Source organism: Myotis myotis, unplaced genomic scaffold (assembly GCF_014108235.1).
Source record: "Myotis myotis isolate mMyoMyo1 unplaced genomic scaffold, mMyoMyo1.p scaffold_m19_p_9, whole genome shotgun sequence".
In the NCBI taxonomy this organism is placed as follows: Eukaryota; Metazoa; Chordata; class Mammalia; order Chiroptera; family Vespertilionidae; genus Myotis; species Myotis myotis.
The window spans coordinates 65044319-65061945 of NW_023416401.1; the positions used below are offsets into that span (position 1 = coordinate 65044319).

A 17627-nucleotide genomic window follows, 5' to 3' on the forward strand; every position below is an offset into this window, starting at 1 on the left:
CTGGGACCCTTTGGTCCGCAGGCCGATGCTCTATCCACTGAGCCAAAACAGCTAGGGCTATGTTCAACATTTTAGCTGATGTCCTCTTTCGCCTCATCTTGGGCATTTAGTGGGTTCATCTATGCCTTCATTCAACAATTAGTGAGCTTCTACTGTGTGTTAGTCTACTCCATGCTAGAGCTATAATGGTGGACAAGAAAGGCAATGTGCCTGTATTCGGGTGTTTACATTCTGGTGGTATACAAGTGCGTGCGCACATATAACAGAAGTGTGCTAGTGTGCTACTGCAGGGGGGAGGGGGGAAGATAAGTAGGTGGAGGTCAGGCTCTGGACTGGTTAGTTTGCATATGAAAGACAGTCTCCCCGCTAAGCCCTTTGCTCTCTAAATAATGGTTGGCTTTGAGATGGGTACTCTCCCCAGCCAGAAAGATGTTTTTAAGATGTCAAAACATCACAAAATACAGAAAATGAGAAGCATGTTTAATACACCTGGCCAAATTCAAGTTCGCAGCATGATGTGGCTGACTGTGGAGGTGGAAGCTATGTGCACAATCCTCTTGGGAGCCTGCATGAAGGCCCCAGCACAACTGATGTAGCCATTTACTCTGTAAGCTTTTGCACATGTTCATTCTTTCTATAGACAGTTTTACAGCCCTCTCCGGTCAGAGCTGAGGTCCTGTCAAGGCGGGGGCGGGCTATAGGTGGATAAAGCTTGCCCTGCAGATCCCTCACCCCGCGTGCAGTGGCTGGAGTGGACAGCCAGCAGTATGTGGCCCCAGAAAGAGCAGAGGTGGCAGCTGGGGCTGTGGCTGGTGTTCAGGATCGGTTTGTGGTCATCTTTATTGACTTTCTATTGCATGCCTGACCATCCACCAGCCCTGCAGATACCACAGTGAATGAGCAACCACCTTCGAGGTGCTCACGGTGTGATGGGGAAGACACGGATAGCAACCGTGCAGTGTGGGAGAGTGTGTGCCAGCCATGGGTGCTAGCAAGAATGGTTTTCCCGAGACAGCAAGCCTGAAAGGATGGATGGGGGTGCCCAGGTGGAGACGATAGGAAAAGGCAATCACTGAAGGGGAAAAAAAAGAGCGAGGAGCTGCAAGTGGTTCGGTCCAGCGGGAACACGGGGGCATATGGAGGAGAGTGATGCCATGAGGCTGGGGAACAAAAGGGCAAGACCAGCAGCGATCCCTCCCCCTGCTGGTCCGGTGCCCTGTAGGGCAGCACATGAAGCCCCTGGGGAATCTTGGTTAAGAGCCGATTCGGCTTTAGCAGGTTTGGGGCAGCCTGAGGTTCTGCAATTCTAACAAGGTGATGCCGACACTGCTGGTCCATGGACCACACTTTCAGGAGCAAGGGTGTGGGTAAGAGGGGAGCACTGCAGGGTGGGATTCCAGGGTCTCTTACAAGAACTCCTTATTCCTCCATCAATGGTATGCAACATTATATATGTGGCTCAAAGTAACCTAGGATGAAAGCCTTTGCCTTCCCACTCCTACAAAAGCCCAAGAGTTTACCTGCGCCATAAAAAAAGGCAAAGAACAGAATTGTTGTAAAGAGATATGGGATTTGTGCGACATCCTTCAGATACATCAGAAACAATCCAGGCTGTACACACCTCTGATTCTCTAAGGAAAGCAGGATAAAGTGATCCCTACGGTCTGTTTTGCATCTGCTGTCTTTTGTTTCTGAGGGTCCTCCACATCAATTCAAAATCCCTTCGGGGCATTCTGCCATGCACAGAAGGTCACGGCACCTCCACAAAGTGCAGGGGGTCCTTTATAACCAGACCTGCCTTGTTCTCCAAGCTCACCTTCCATAACCCCCAACACAGGCCTTATTGCCAAAGCCTCTCAAACCCTTCCCCACTCCCCGCAGAATTCCTACTCACCTACGGACGGCTCAGACAGGACCTTCAAGAGACCTGTCTTATTAAGATTCTGGATGAAATAACCAGCCTCCTTGTCACTTCGTGACGTAATTATTCATTTACACGTACATCTCCCATGGTATACTGTGTGCACCTCCAAACCCAACCATGTGCTTTGGTCACCTTGTGTCCCTCTACACAGCAGCTGCCCAGACTGTCTCCAGGGACTGGAGTCCACAGGCTGGGGTCCTCAATGCCTCTGTGCCTGTCTGACTCCTGAATTTCACTGCTCTTGAATCTCTTCCTTCCACAGAGAACCCATGCTTTTGTCTTGGAAGCACTAATGGGATCTAACATGCCTTGAAGAGCAGAGAAGTTGCTCCTTCGCTGCTGTTCAAACTCGCATCCCAGGGACGGCCTTCACTGCTGGGAGGGTCTCAGCTGAATCCAACTCCCTCTAGCTCAACACTTTTCAGAGCTTTGAGGAGCCCTCTGACTCCCAAGAGCAACAATATGGCATTCTCTTAGGTCTTCAGCCACAGAAGGAATGTTGTTCCAGCATCGCCAGCAGGGGGCAGTGCAGAAATACAAACTAGGCCTTTTTTCCAAAGGCAATCTTCCCTGATGGTTTCCATCTCTGACTCTATGAAATGGAACTGTCGGATGACCCAGTGATTCCACTTCTGGGATACCAAAGACACCTGAAACTCTAATTTGAAAGAACATATGCAACCCTAGGAATATATGTGCCCCTATGTTCATTGCCGCGCTATTTACAAGAGCCAGGGTTTGGAAGCAGCCCAAGTGTCCATCAGTAGATGAGTGAATAAAAAGCTGTGGTGCATTTACTCAATGGAACACTACTCGGCTGTGAAAAAGAAGGATAGCTTACCTTTTGTGACAGCATGGATGTGCCTGGAGAGTGTTGTGCTAAGTGAAATAATAAGCCAGTCAGAGAATGACAAGTACCATGTGATTTCACTTACATGTAGAATCTAATGAACAAAACAAAAAACAGGTTCATAGGCAGAGAACAGACTGACGGCTGTCAAAGGAGAGGGGTATTGTGGGACTGGATGAAAAATGTGAAGGTATTAAGAAAAAAAAAAACACAACTTCATAGACACAGACAACAGTATGGTGATTACCAGAGGGAAAGAGGGATAGGAGGAGGTGGAAGAGGGGGAAGGGGATGTAAGTGGTGATGGAAAGAGACTTGATTTGGGGTGGTGAACAAACAACACAACATAGAGATTATGTATTATACTAGAGGCCCGGTGCATGAAAATTCGTGCACTGTGGGTGGGAGGAGTCCCTCAGCCCAGCCTCTCCCTTCTCACAGTCCAGGAGCCCTCAGGGATGTCCTACTGATGGCTTAGGCCCACTCCCCAGGAGCGGGCCTAAGCCTCAGCCTGGCCTCCCTCTACAGGAGGCGACTGGCCAATCAAGGGAAGGCACCGCCCCCATCATGCCACTGCTGCTGCCACTGCCAGCTGCCGGGGCTGCCTGAGCCTCGGCCGGCCCTCGCAGCAGCAGTCACCATCCAGCCCCGCCCACCCGCACACGCCTCACTGAGCACGCAGCCCCACCCACCCGCACACGCCTGCTGCGCACACAGATCCAGACCCGCCAACACCTATGGGTATGCAGCATCAAGCCCCCGCCCACCCACGTGCACCTCACCGCGCACACAGCCCCGCCCATCCGTGTGCACCTGCTGCGCACGCAGCCTCTTGGTGATCAGTTGTTACAGTGTGAGGGTGTCACGACCACATAGGCTTTTATTGTATAGGATAATTGTATACCTGAAACATACATAATTCTACTGACCAGTGTCAGCCCATGGAATTTATTCAATAAAATAGTGAAGATGACTCGAGCCAATCCTCAGGGAGCCGCTGTGGTGGCCTCCAGGCTGTGAGCCGATGGCCAGGGGTTTTAGGCAGGTCCAAAGGCATGTGTGAGAGAAAAGCACCGGGCGGCTTGCCTTGAGCTCTGCCCTCTCATTTAGGAAATGAGGGACCAGGAGCCACAGAAGCTGAGAGAGTCAAGTTCAGGGACTTCCCTTCCGTTTTAGCCCACTGTCTCTCTTCTTACCTGCCATGAGGCAGGGACCTTGCCCTCACTCCCTCACTCCCTTCCACCCTCTAAAAATCACCCCAAGGTGCTTCCAACAGGCAACGTTCCATGAGGATGCATCGGAACAGCTCAGTCAGCACAAACGGCAGGCGAGGATGAGGATGGTCCAGAGGAAGCAGCCGCAGGCTCTCCTGAGCCCCCACAGTTCCATCATCTTCTGCAAGCTCGGTCCAGGGACCGGCGGGCCAGCTGAAGGAAGCTTCGGCTCCGGGTTTTGTCGGCTCTTCCTGCTGGTGGGAAGAATAGGGGCTGGCAGGAAGGGAAACCCCCTGAACAAAGAGCCTGAGGACAATCAGAGGCTGCCTGGGGAGAGGTCACAGCTGGCCCGGGAGTTCATTGTACCGGGGAGGGAGCCACCTGGGTGAGAATGAGCCGCTGCCTGGGACAGGCCTTAAAGCCCTAGAGAGCCCCTGGCTGCCAACACCACACCAGGCTCTAAACCCAGAGTTTGACTTTTGAGATCTCAAAAGAGACTTATTTTTAAAAACCAGAGCTTTTCCATATGTGTTTAAAACAAAACTCACGTTGCCTGGCTCAGTGGTTGAACGTCGACCTATGAAATAGGAGATCACAGTTCGATTCCTGGTCAGGGCACATGCCTGAGTTTTGGGTTCTATCCCCAGTGCAGGGCATGCAGGAGGCAGCTGACCAATGATTCTCTCTCATCATTGATGTTTCCATCTCTCTCCCCCTCCCTTCTTCTCTGAAATCAATAAAAATATATTTTAAAAAATAAAACTCATGTTAAAAAGCAAAAAATAAAAAAAATACCACATGTGTTTACATTACTAGCCAAAAAAGAGGTTTCTCAAATGAATTAGCCACTATCCAGAGATGGGAGCAAAGATGAGTTTGCATGTTGGGGTTGGGGATGGGGATACAAGGATTCTGAGAAATTTATGGCATGTGGGGTACTCAGGGCCTTGGGCATCCAGGTATCCAAGCCAGGGTGCCACTGTGTACAGGGGTTGTCACTCCAATCTGAATGAGGGACCTCGGAAAAGCTTTAAAAGGCTAACTCCAGCCCCATTTTCCTGGGGTCCTCCCCTGGGGCATGGCCAACACAGAGGTGTGCTGAATCCCAGCTCCCTCTGCTCCTCTCACCTGCTGTGTGTGCCCTTGAGCAAGTCACTGCTCCTCCTGGTGTCTCTGTTTCCTCACCTATAAAGTGTAGGTAATGACCTGCCATAGGGTTGGAGTGAGAATGCCAAGTGCTTAAGTCAGGCAGTACCTAGAACATAGGAAGCACGCAACAGATATTAGTGACTGCGTGCTGCTATTACTTCTGCACTCTCAGTCCAATGCCATATACATACTCATAACCTACCTTCCTTTCTCTCCTCTACATTCCCAGGACTGGCTTTGGGGGAGGGGAATGCATCATTAGTCCACTCACTTCTCAGCGCTGCCACTGCCGCCACCTGGTCCTGGCTGCCATCTCATCTGGATGTCTACAACAGGCTCCTAACTGTTATTCCTGCCTCTGTTTACCCAGGAATAAGGATGGTCTATTAAAAACATAGAACAGCCCTGGCAGGTGTTGTTCAGTGGTTAGAGTGTCATCCCACACACCCAAGGGTCGCAGGTTTGATCCCCGTCCCTGGTCAAGGTATATGCAGGAGGCAACCAGTTGATGTGTCTCTCTCACATCAATGCTTCTCTCTCTCTCTCTTTCTCTCTCTCTCTCTCTCTCTCTCTCTCTCTCTCTCTCTCTCTCTATCACACACACACACACACACACACACACTTTTAAAGCTTCTGTTGTACCAATAATAAAATCCAAACTCTTAACTTCATCTTGGCCTCTCTTTCCCTGACTAACTCTATTTTAGTCACTCAAGTCTCTGTCAGATCCTGAAACACAAGTTCTCTCCAGTCTCAGGCACTTTGTCTGCTTTTACTCCTCTCCCTTCATCATGTGGGAAGCTCATTCTCAACCTTCAGGTCTCAGCCTATATGTCAGCTCCCCACCAGACCTTCCCAGACCATTCTGCCTAAAGTAGGTTCCTTCTGCTGCATCTATTTCAGCTTCTTGTTCCATTCAAAGCACTTGTATCAGTCAGCTATTGCAGTGTAACAAAGCACCTCAAAACTCTATGGCTTAAAACAACAATTCTCCATTACCACTCACATCTGCAGGTTGGCTGCAGTTCACTGATCTAGACTGAGCTCAGCTAGACAGCTAAACTCCTCATGGAATGGCTGTGGGTCAGTCGGGGGCAGCTTTGATCCACACGTCTCTCGTTCTCCTGCTGGGACCAGACTGGAGTTGTTTTCTCATGGCAATGGCAGAGGAACAAAAGAGCCAGCAGAAATGTGTGAGATCTCTTAAGACTTAAGCTCAAAACTGACACACTGTCACTTCTACCCACATACCATTGGCCAAAGCAAATCTTGTGATCAAACCCAAAGTCAAGGAGTGGAGCAGTGTCCTCCACGCATAATGAGTCCAGGCAAGCATGGGGATGCATGGACAGATGAAGAATCAGGGCAGTCATTCAACTGATTTATGATTAATATTTTTATTTCTCATCTTCTATTGAGATGAGAAGCCCATACCTCTATTGGGGATCGCTCGTCCCCATCCAGGTTCAGAACCCGTGGTCCTCAGACTTCAGATTGGACACCCACTCGGTGAGCATTCTTAACGGGTGCTGATATTTATTTATTTATTTAGTACATGCACTTTTAAATGTCATCAGTTTTAGTGGTCTATCTTCTCTACCTCTTGCACTTGCATTATTTTTTTTTTTTTACCTATATTTTTGCAGTAATTGTTAAGCTTCTTAGGATTTTTGTGAGAGTATTCGTCTAAGTAAAACTAAAAAATAATAGTTGAAGTCCCCACCAAGGCACTTTTCTAAATGGTTTAAAGGCATTTAGTCCCTGCTGCAGTCCCAGGAGATGGGTCCTCATATGTGCCCCCATTAAACAGTTGAAGAAATGGAGGCGGGCAGGAAGTAATCCAGGACTCTCAGCAGTGCAACAAGGATTCGAACCTGAGCAGCCTGGCTCAGAAATCACCAAAGCACACCAGGGATGTGTCAAAAGCATCATGTACAAGCCACTGAGCCCACAGAAGCTTTTTCCAGCGGCCTCGCCAAGGTAAGAGGCTCTCATGTGTCCCCCGGTACCCCTTCCCCTTTACCTTATGCAACATGATATGGGGCTGACACACAAGCCATCGAGGTCAAAGTGTCACTATTTTGGAGTTTTTAAAAAATCAATGGTTTTCATTAAAATGGGGGTTGTAGTCTTTTCCCACCCACTTTGGCGACAGGCCACTGCTCAGAAGAGGTGGGAGAGTGGGAGTAGCAGGAGTAGCACAGCGCCTGCACCACCAGGGGGCGCCCTAAAGCCACCGACTCTGATGGGCAAGGGATGCTCCTGGCAGGATTCAGGATGAACTTGAACGCCTTCTGAGAGTTGGTGTTTCATACTCTCATTCACCACCAGTTTGAAAGATGCCCTGTCTTTCTTGGTCCCAAATCCTTCTCAGGGCTGGTCCTGGGATGTGGAGCAAGGTGTGACACTCAGCTAATACAGGGATGGGACAGTGACCATGGAATGCTCAGGGAGTCCCAGAGCTTGTGGGTACCAACCGGGGACGACACCTCGCCCTCTGCCTCCACACCTACCACTCCTGGAGATAGGCTTTAAAGACCTTCTTCATGGTTTCAGGGAGAAGTGTCTGTGAGGACATTCCATCTAAACAGAAATCTATTTTGAAAAGTGCCCTTCACTCACACAAACTCTAGTGGACGCACTCATGCTTCACCCTATAATGTTTCAAGGTTAACATGAATAACATCGGCTTTTGGACTGAGTTTCACCGCCTTGACCATGACTTTCCAAGATGGCATTCTCAATGGGCAGGTGCAGGATGGGGAAGCAGCGAGGCCCAGCGCCAGGCGGAGGAAAGAGCTCTAACAAGTTCATTCCAGCAGAGGGACCAGAGCAGGGGTCCTCAAACTTTTTAAACAGGGGGCCCGTTTACTGTCCCTCAGACCGTTGGAGGGCTGGACTCTAGTTTTAAAAAAAACTATGAACAAACTCCTATGCACACTGCACATATCTTATTTTGAAGTAAAAAAACAAAACGGAAACAAATACAATATTTGTATTTGCATGTGGCCCGCAGGCCATAGTTTGAGACCCCTGGACTAGAGTGTTACTCACCCCAGGAGTAACTGCATCTTGGAGTCCCTTCCACCAGGCGGAGGGCAGTGCCTAACCCCACAGAATCCCGTGGGTGAGTGTGCAGCATTATAAGTCAGGGGCTACATGCTCATAGAGATGGAAAGATCAGTCCTTTATTCATTCAGGGAAACCAAGAAGGATGTCTTTAACATGAGGGAGCCGCAGTGAAAAAGACAGAGAAGATCTCTGTTTTATAGGGACTTCCATGGTAGAAGGAGAGACAGAAAACAAACAAGCAAATGAACAAGACAGTGTTGAACAGAGCTGAGGGAAGCCGATGAAACAAGGCAACGTGATAACACAGCGCCGAGGAATGGTTGATTCTTGACTGGGGTGTTGCTACACAGATGTACTCATTTGTCGAAACTCTCCAAGCTGTGCACTTAAGCTGGGTGCGTTTCAATGCATGTAGATTTTATCACGATAATAAACGTTTTTAAATAATGAAGAGTGGCTGGGGAAGGGGGACATTACTAGAGTGATCAGGATGACCTCTTTGCAGAAGGGACATTGAGCTGAGGCTTGAAAAATAAGAATGAAGTAGCCGTGGCAAAATGACTGGTATCTTTTTCCTGCAGCATCTTGGCAGGAAGAGAAACTGTGTGTTCAAAGGGTCCTAGCTGAGAATGTGTTGAGGGTGTGGGGAGGCAAGTGTGAGGGAGAGGAGCAGGAGGGTAGGTGTGAGGAGGGAGCCAGGGGCTGGTGATGAAGGCCTTGATGTATAGAAGTTCATTCTAAGTGCAGGTAGAAGCCATTGGGGGACTAGATGGAGAAAGGAGAGAGCTCCCCAATCTCATGAACCCCAAAGCCACCTCCAGGCTGAGTCTAAGGAAGAGAGAGAAGGAGGCAGCTACCTGAGAACTGGTGGTAGGACTGGCCTAAGCAGGTGGACAGGGTGGGCATTGTGGCCATAGAGGGAAAAGCAGCAGGGAATGGGCAGGACCTAGAAGCCAGGAAGAGCCAGGCTCACCTGGAGGGCTTCAAGGCCTGGGGTGCTCAGCAAGTGGGCACTAACGTACGCCCCTAAAATGAGCCCCAGGAACATACCAAAAGGTGAGTCAGAAGAAAAGGGGCCAGGCCGAATGCCATCAGCAGGGAGGCACTGCCCAGCCCCTGACCTGAGCGCTGTACATGCTGCCTCCTGTGAGTCCACAGGCCACCCTGTGGACACAGACTAAGGACGCCTCAGGGAACAGGTGACGGGGTGGTCCATGTGGTGCATAAATCAAGCCCTGAGCCTACAGGGAAAAGTGTTTCTGAATTGGGGCAGTTGGCTGAAAACTCAGCAGTGTGTCCCCAAAATGCCTTCACTCATTTCTGCCTGGCAGATACCCAAAGGTCCGCAGCTGTGTGTGCTTAGAAGACTGAAGGAAATGAACTCCAAGGTGACCTCCAACACCCAGTGGCCTGGACTCCCTACAGGAGGAAAAGCCAAGTGAAATATCTGAAATGGGGCCATCTGCCATCATCTGAGAACACACTCACCCAAGGGGAGACAAGTTGGAGCAATCGCGTGGGCGGGGAGCAGGAAAAGGGGCAGTTTCATGCCTTCAACGCTTTCACAGAGGAGGGCTCGGCCTTGGACTTGCCAAGCGGCTCCTCTTTCTTGTCTGTCTGATGCCTTCATTGTTTCCAGTGTTAAATGAACAATGGGGGGGAAAGAACCAAAGCTTCCACCGTTCACCAACTGCTTGGGGAATGACTCATAAACCTATGGTGACCTTGAGATGGCTTAGAGGAGGGAAAGATCGCTGAGAGCTGGGGGTGTGGGGTCAGCCCTGCTTTGGCTAAGAAATGAAAAATAATTCTGGTACAGGACACAGCTCAGCTTTACAATGCATTTTCATATAGTCATATAAGGTCAAGGCTGGCCATGGGTCCAACCAAAAATTATGATTGGCACAAGAAGGCAGAAAAGGAGATGGAGAAAAATAAGACCCCAGATGAGCAAATCAGAAAAGGGCAACATCAATGTGTCCCTGATCGATAAACTGGAAGACAACAAAGAGTCGCCTGAATGCCCTGAGTGTTGTGGGGAGGCCTGGGAGGGAGGCCACGGAGGAGCAGGAGAGAGAGGGTTTTTGCCTCTTTAAACTATGTACGTGTGTATCACTGAAGAAAAGGGAAACGGTGTTTCGAAAAAAGTTGATCCATCACAGAAAAAGATACCACCACCCCTACCCATCCTAGTCAAAAGGTAATCTTTACAATTATATACTGTTCCAACCTTTTTCTGTTTATATATGGAGTGTGTGTGTGTGTGTGACATAAATAATGCCATCCTGTCTGTATCTTTTACTAACTAGTTATTTTCACTCAACGTTATTTCTTTTTTTTCTTAATTTTCACCCAAGGAAATGCTTAGAGAAAGGAAGGGCAAGAGAGAGAGAAACATCAGTTGGTTGCCTTCGATACCCTGACAGGAGGTTGACCCCTCCACCCAGGTGTGTGTCCTGATCAGGAACTGAGTGGCAAGCCTTCCGGTACACAGGACGATGCTCAACCAACTGAGCCACTGTGGCCTGGCAACTAACTTTCTTTCTTTCTTTCTTTTAATTTTTTTAGTATTTTTGTTTGTTTTTAAGCATTTTTATTTTATCTTTATTATTGAAAGTGATACAGATGTGCCCTTTTTTCCCCCATTGACCCCTGTAACCTGTCTCCTACCCCTGCCCCAGGCCTTCACCACACTATTGTCTGTGGAAAAAAACATTATTTCTTGACACCTACTTTCAATTAGTGGAATTGATTTTGTGCTAGATCTATGGACTTTACTTTCTCTACAAATTCTGGCTAAAGAAATTATTGCTCAGTGTGAGACAAACCTTTATTTCCAGGGCTTTAAGCTCCTTTACGTAGTTCATTGAAATCAAGTTATTATCTTTCAATATGTCCAAGAAAGTATTCTAGATCTTGAATTTCCAGGGGATGCATTTGGGGACCATTTTCCTTGATGCAATGATGCCATTTAGATCAGGATACCTAGCAGGATTCATTCACAACATCCCGTATGAGTTTTGGGTTTTTTTTGCCTGGCTTGTCCTTTAAGGGACACCCGGGGATTTTTTCACTTTTTTCCTTCAACATGTTAAATGCCACATTAGCCTAAAAGCAACTTCATGACTTTAAGGGCAGCTTAAATTTAATGTTATAAAGCCTAAAATCCGCATTGTTTTCGTCTTAATTCAGGATGAATTCTATTGAAAAACCATGGTGCACAGTCCTCAGATGATTTTGGGGCCCCAGGTAAAAAGTGGAATAAACTTCTAAGGAGTATTTACTTCACCTTATTTTGGAACTAGTTCCTCAGATGATGGGCACGCACATGGGGCTAAACACAAGGTATGTTGTGGTGAGGTTTTATGGTGCTCCATACCCCGAGAACCAGAGTCTGTGCCACGGTTGGGCTACCTTAATATTGCTTATTCATTCAAGGGTGTAGGGCTTAAGACCAGGGCTGAGGATTGGGCCTGCAACCGAGCCACATGCCCTTGACTGTAACCCTACCCAGGACCCTCCAGTCCACGGGCTGACACTCTAACCACTGAGCAAAACCAGCCAGCTAGAGCTCAGTTTTTAATTTTTTGAGGAAATGCCATACTGTTTTCCATATGGCTGCACCAGTCTGCATTCCCACCAGCAGTGTGCTAGGGTTCCCTTTTCTCCACATCCTCGCCAGCACTTGTTTGTTGATTTACTGATGGTAGCCATTCTGACAGGGGTGAGGTGATATCTCATTGTGGTTTTAATTTACACATCTCTGATGATTAGTGACTTTGAGTACTTCTTTTTTAAGTGAACATATCAAGATTTTATTGTCATATAATTTTTAAAAAAATGAAGCTTAGAACTGGATCACTTGAACCTTTCTCTTTTTATCTCCTCCCAGTTCAAAATGCTTGCATCTCTTAATAGCCAGCATTCTCTTAGATCTGCGGCTCAACGCATTCAAGCCTCAGCACAATCTTCTTTGTAGTTTTAGCCTTTTTTCAGAAAATCGGCTTAGTCTGCCCACCATAGCCACTCTGCTCCCTGTCATAACGCTGCTTCCCCTGCACATACAGAGGATCCTTGCCCTTCTGGTACTGTGTTCCTTGTGGGGTTGATGCTTGCCACACTTTTTACAGAAGGTTCGGTGGGTTTTCGGAACGTTCACCATGTTTTCGAGAGCGCTATTGGCAGGGAAAGCTTGAGTACTTTTCTCTATGTCTCGTGGCCGTCTGTATGTCCTTTTGTGGAAGTGTCTATTTAGGACCTTTGCCCATTCTTTGACTGGATTGTTTGTAGTTTACAATCTTTTTGAGTCTTCTGTAATCCTTAGGGGCAGTTAGACTTGTTGAAGTTAGTTTAGGGTCACGTGGGATACTTTGGGGCTTTGGGTTTTAAGCATCATTTAAGAAACTTGAGGATATTTAGGGTTGCTTAGGATTTGGGGTTTAGTTTTGTTTAGGATCTTTGAGGACATTTTAGAATATGGGGTAGTTTTAGTTCTCTTAGGATTTTGGGGGTCATTGGGATTTATGTAGCTTCTGTTCAAAGTGTGGTTTGTGCACCGGCAACATCAGCATTTCTGGGAGTTTGATAGTAAGGCAAGAGTCTCAAGCCGATCTGCTGAATCTCAGCCAACATTTTAATAAGACAGCTCCCCCCCCACCACCCGCACCTCTGAAACCCTCTGTTTTAGAAGGATTTGGGGTCATTGGAGATCATTTCCAGTCACTGGGGCTTTAGGGTTATCACACATCAGCCACTGGGTCATTAAAATGACTGGGTTCTTTAGAGTCCTTAGAATTAGGCTCATTTTATTTTTCATTCAGAATATTTTACACATTTGGAGTTAAAATAGTTTAGGGTTTAAATATAAAGTCTTTAAGAGACTTCTAAGATGTAGGTTCTCTTGGGGTTGCTTAGAGCTTTTTAAGGATGGTTAATATCATTTGGCATCGTTTAGTGTCACTGAAGATCATTTAGGGCTTAAAGTTATCTTGAGTAATGAATGTATGCCTCTTCAGAAACTTTAAGATTGTTTGAAGTCTTAGATTATTTCGAATATTTGGGGATCACAAAGGATTTAGAAGCATTTGGAGTGATTTATTGCCCGTTTGATAGTTTGCAATGATCTGGGGTCATTTTAGCAGATATCACAGGATTTGTTTGTTTATTTATTTATTTTTAATTTTTAGAGAAAGAGGAGGGGGGAGAAACATCGATTTGTTGTTCCACTTATTTATGCATTCATTGGTTATTTCTTGTATGTGCCCTGACTGAAGACTGAACCTGCAATCTTAGCATATTGGGATGACGCTCTAACCAACAGAGCAGAAATTAAGATTTTTAAGGAACTTGGGTCAAGATATTGGGGTTGTCAAAATATTAGTGCTCTTGTCCTCTTGAGGTCTTTGTGTTTAGGATACACCTGGATATCCATTCATGCATTCCACAAACATTACCAAGGTGCCTGCCAAAGGTCATATTCTGGTCTAGATGTTGGAGTTACCCTCATGGAGTTTGAGCTCTCGTGGAGGAGATAGATAAATCAGCAAATATATCTGGGCAGCGAGAAGTGCTTTGAAGAAAATAGAAGCAGAGGGTAATTGGCAGAAGGGCAGCTGATAGAATTGGGGCGCCCAGGACCAGCCTCAGTAGGAGGCAAAAGTTGTTCTGAGACCTAAATCAAAAAGCAGCCAAGCATGTGGTGTGCTGGAGAAAGAATGTTCCAGAAAGAGAGAATGGTGAATACAAAGTCTGGCATGTTTGAAGGACAGAAGGCCAGAGTGCACAGCACGGCGATTGTTGAGGAGGCTGGAGGCAATGGGGTCCCGGAGCAGGTGGGGAGGGACCCCTTCGGCCTAGATAGGCTGGATAAGGACTTAGCTCTCTTTTCACGTCTCAAGGTCAATCAGGGCCACTGAATAGCATGTGGGTTCTTCAGGTTTCGAGTAGGTTCCGTGAAGGCTTAGGCCCTCTGGAGTGTTAGGAGCCACTGAGGATCATTTAGGATCTTTTATGACCACTTAAGGACCTTTTCTTGCTGCATAGGATTTTAAAAATTCATTCAGGATCGTTTAGCATGATTATTGTTGTTAAGGATTTAGATTTTAAACGTTTTAGGTTTTACAGTGGTTTGGAACTGTTGAAGGTTATTTAGCATTTGGTGTCAGAGCTTTTTAATTATATCTTGACTTCCTTAAGGTTATTTGTGGCTTTTCATTGTTATGGTCTTTCAGGGGTATAGCCCTTTGAACACACATGCTGCCTGCCAGCTCTGGAAAGACTCTCAGCCTTAATAAGCATAACCAATGGATGCAGACACCAGGGGCGTGAGGGCATGAACGGGAGTGAGGTGTGGGGAGAGGGGGGAGAGGGGAGGGACAATAGGGGGATAAGGACACATATGTAATACCTTAATCAATAAAGAAAAAAAAAAAGAAACCGACTCAAAGCCTGTCTCCAGCCAGAAGCCCTGCCCCAGGCTGTCCAGCCTTTCTCCTTGTGTTGTCTCAATTTGTCCTTGGATAGTCGGTTTTCCCCTTTTCTGTACAGGACTCTGAATCTTAAACTGCAATGTCATTTTTGTCTTGTTTCTGTTTTTTAAATTGTCTCTGGTCGAGCCCCTGTGATGAATATACTAAATAAATACATTTGGGTTTATTTTTTAAGGTGCACGAGGTAGGATGGGGAATAACAAGTGTCCTGTGTGCCCGGGGGGACAAAACACACATCCAGAATCTTCCATACAAGGCCTTGCTTAGCTACGCAGGCAGTGCATCTGGGTCGGAACTCACAATCAAGAGAACTTCAGAATGCAAGAAACTGAAAGCAGGATAGCCTGACAATGTATTCTGGCTAACCTCGGGTTTCCAGAATTTCCAATAGGTTTTTTTCCTCCTTTTGAAAGCTTTTGTTTGTCCAGTGCCTGAAAGCATTGAGAGTACAATTAGAAAGTGGGTTTGGTATCCAGGGTAACTGAGCGTAAACTCAAGGAATCCCCCAATTTCTCACCCAGAGACTCCATCCTTCACCCTTCAGGCTGCTGTACACGCAAGACATCAGGGTGACTGACCTTTCTCAAAGGCCCTGGCACTATGGGTGTAATCCTCCCATTCTGTGTGTGTGTGTGTGTGTGTGTGTGTGTGTGTGTGTGTGTGTGTGTGACATTACATGCACTCACACATGATTTGGGCGCATACAGGCTGCATTTCAATTGCATGCTGGGCCTCCTGTTACAACAGGGATGTTGAGGCCTTTTACCTGAAGGAAACTGGTCCCAGCAGTGAGATGAGAGCCTAGCTGGCTTTAATTTTTGCTTTTTATGTGTTTTTGCATATATATGTGCTTTTGGAACTTCAATATTTTTGAATGTAGAAACATAAAGAAAAGAAAGCCAGGTACAAACATAAAGAAAATGTCATCTCCCCCTTCCAAGGTAACTTTTTTCATAGACTTATACATCGCCCTGCAATCATACTGAAGATGATATTTTATTCACTTTAATATTTTCTAAGTTTTAAAATAAACTGTATACTATACTTGTAATGGTTAAATAATATTTTGATTATGTTCTTATTTTACCTGTTGCCTTATCACAAAAAGAAGGAAGAAGTTCTCTTTGGCTTTTTTCGTTTTAATCAAGGCATACCTACTTGGCTTGTTATGAGCATTACTTACAACATTTGGGGGAGAGCTTCTGTCTTTATAATCCATAAAGAGGTTTACCTTTCCATTTTCATTTTTATTTTAGAATCAAGAGATTTTATTGCTGATACCTAGAAGTAAAATGTGTATATATTCACACTGTTTTGGCAACCTTGCAAAATTTATTTAATATTTCTAATGAAGTCTCTATCATGACCATTTTAAATTCAACTTTTGTGGGGGGTTTTAATGGGTCATAGATGTTAGAATTTGTTCTTTCTGTTTAGTTAATGCAAGCACTTTTAGCCAAACTACTTAAATTTATTTATTTTTTTTTAATTTTTTTTTAACTTTTTTTATTTTTATTTATTGATTTTTTACAGAGAGGAAGGGAGAGAGATAGAGAGTCAGAAACATCGATGAGAGAGAAACATCGAACAGCTGCCTCCTGCACATCTCCCACCGAGGGTGTGCCCGTAACCCAGGTACATGCCCTTGACCGGAATCGAATCTGGGACCTTTCAGTCCGCAGGCCGACGCTCTATCCACTGAGCCAAACCGGTTTCAGCTTAAATTTATTTTTGTGACAACTCATGCTATTGCCAAAATTTGGTTAAGGAACTTGACCAATATAAGTGAACAATACATTACATTTCTGTATTCTGTCCCTTACCTTTAGAATCTTTCCTTGGGGACATTTTGGATTCCAGACTTTGTATAGTCCCACGCATTCAATATTTGCTGTGCGTGGGAGTTCTCATCAGCAGTTTGTTCTGGAAATTATACCCCGGACATCTCTGAGACATAACGACTTTCCATTGGCAAAACATGCCCACACTGTTCTGTTCATCCTGCCCCAAAGTTGGCACCCGTTACCATCCCGGGAGCCCAGGTTTCTCTCAGTGGCGGATATTGTAAAAGACCCAAACCTGGGTGCTATCGACCCTTAGATGGATATGCAGGCATGGTCAGGGTGACATTCAAAGTCACAAAGTAATGCTAATGTGCCCAATGTTAAAACCCACTGAGAAAAATGGATTTGTAATGTAAGAACACTAGAATCAGTATTATCAAAACACTGACATATAAAATATCCGAATTATTGTTTGCCTTCCACCAGAACATGTGTTTAGATATCCTAAGATATAAACTTAACCTTTTAAACTTTATAAAGTTTAAACTTTATAAACTGTTATACTTTATAAAACTTGAACTTTTTCCAACGTATGGCTTCATCTTAAAAACCTCACATATGAAAATTACAATAAGCTGCTTTGGGGCCAGTGTGTAGAGAACCATAATCATCTCCAACTGGGGCTCTGTGAGAGAGACAGGGGTGCTGTTGACAATTACACTGGAACAACAGACAGAACTGGAACTGTCCTGGCCAAACCAGGACTTACAGCCCCTACCAAAGGGCCTGTAGTTTTAAAACTTTTAAAGTTAACTTATCTATACTAATAAAAGGGTAATGTGCTAATTAGATCAGGTCGATTGGCCATCTTCCAGATGTCGGACTTCCTTCCAGACAAAGCCATGGTGGTGGGGGCCGAGGCAGAGGCAGTTAGGGGCAAAGAGGCCGGCAGGGAAGGGCAGTTGGGGGTGAGATCAGGCCGGCAGGGGAGGGCAGTTGGGGGCAACCAGGCAGGCAGAGGCAGTTAAGGGCGATCAAGCAGGCAGGCAGAGGGGTTAGGGGCAATCAGGCAGAGGCTCTTAGGGGCAATCATGCAGGCAGGCAGGTGAGTGGTTAAGAGTCAGTGGTCCCAAATTGCAAGAGGGA

General features: G+C 46.2%; 1 protein-coding gene across 2 annotated transcripts in view; it reads right to left on the minus strand.

Annotated features, from left to right (window-relative positions):
• Positions 1-14843: 14843 nt before the first annotated feature.
• Positions 14844-17627, minus strand: part of RASSF2 (Ras association domain family member 2) — a 41772-nt gene continuing 38988 nt past the window's right edge. The window contains exon 10 of one of the 2 annotated variants that reach the window (XM_036321873.1): positions 14844-15128. In XM_036321873.1, the coding sequence (XP_036177766.1) occupies positions 15000-15128 (129 nt within the window). In that variant the 3' untranslated portion in view covers positions 14844-14999. The remainder of the gene's footprint in view (positions 15129-17627) is intronic. The other variant, XM_036321871.1, reaches the window with a different exon arrangement.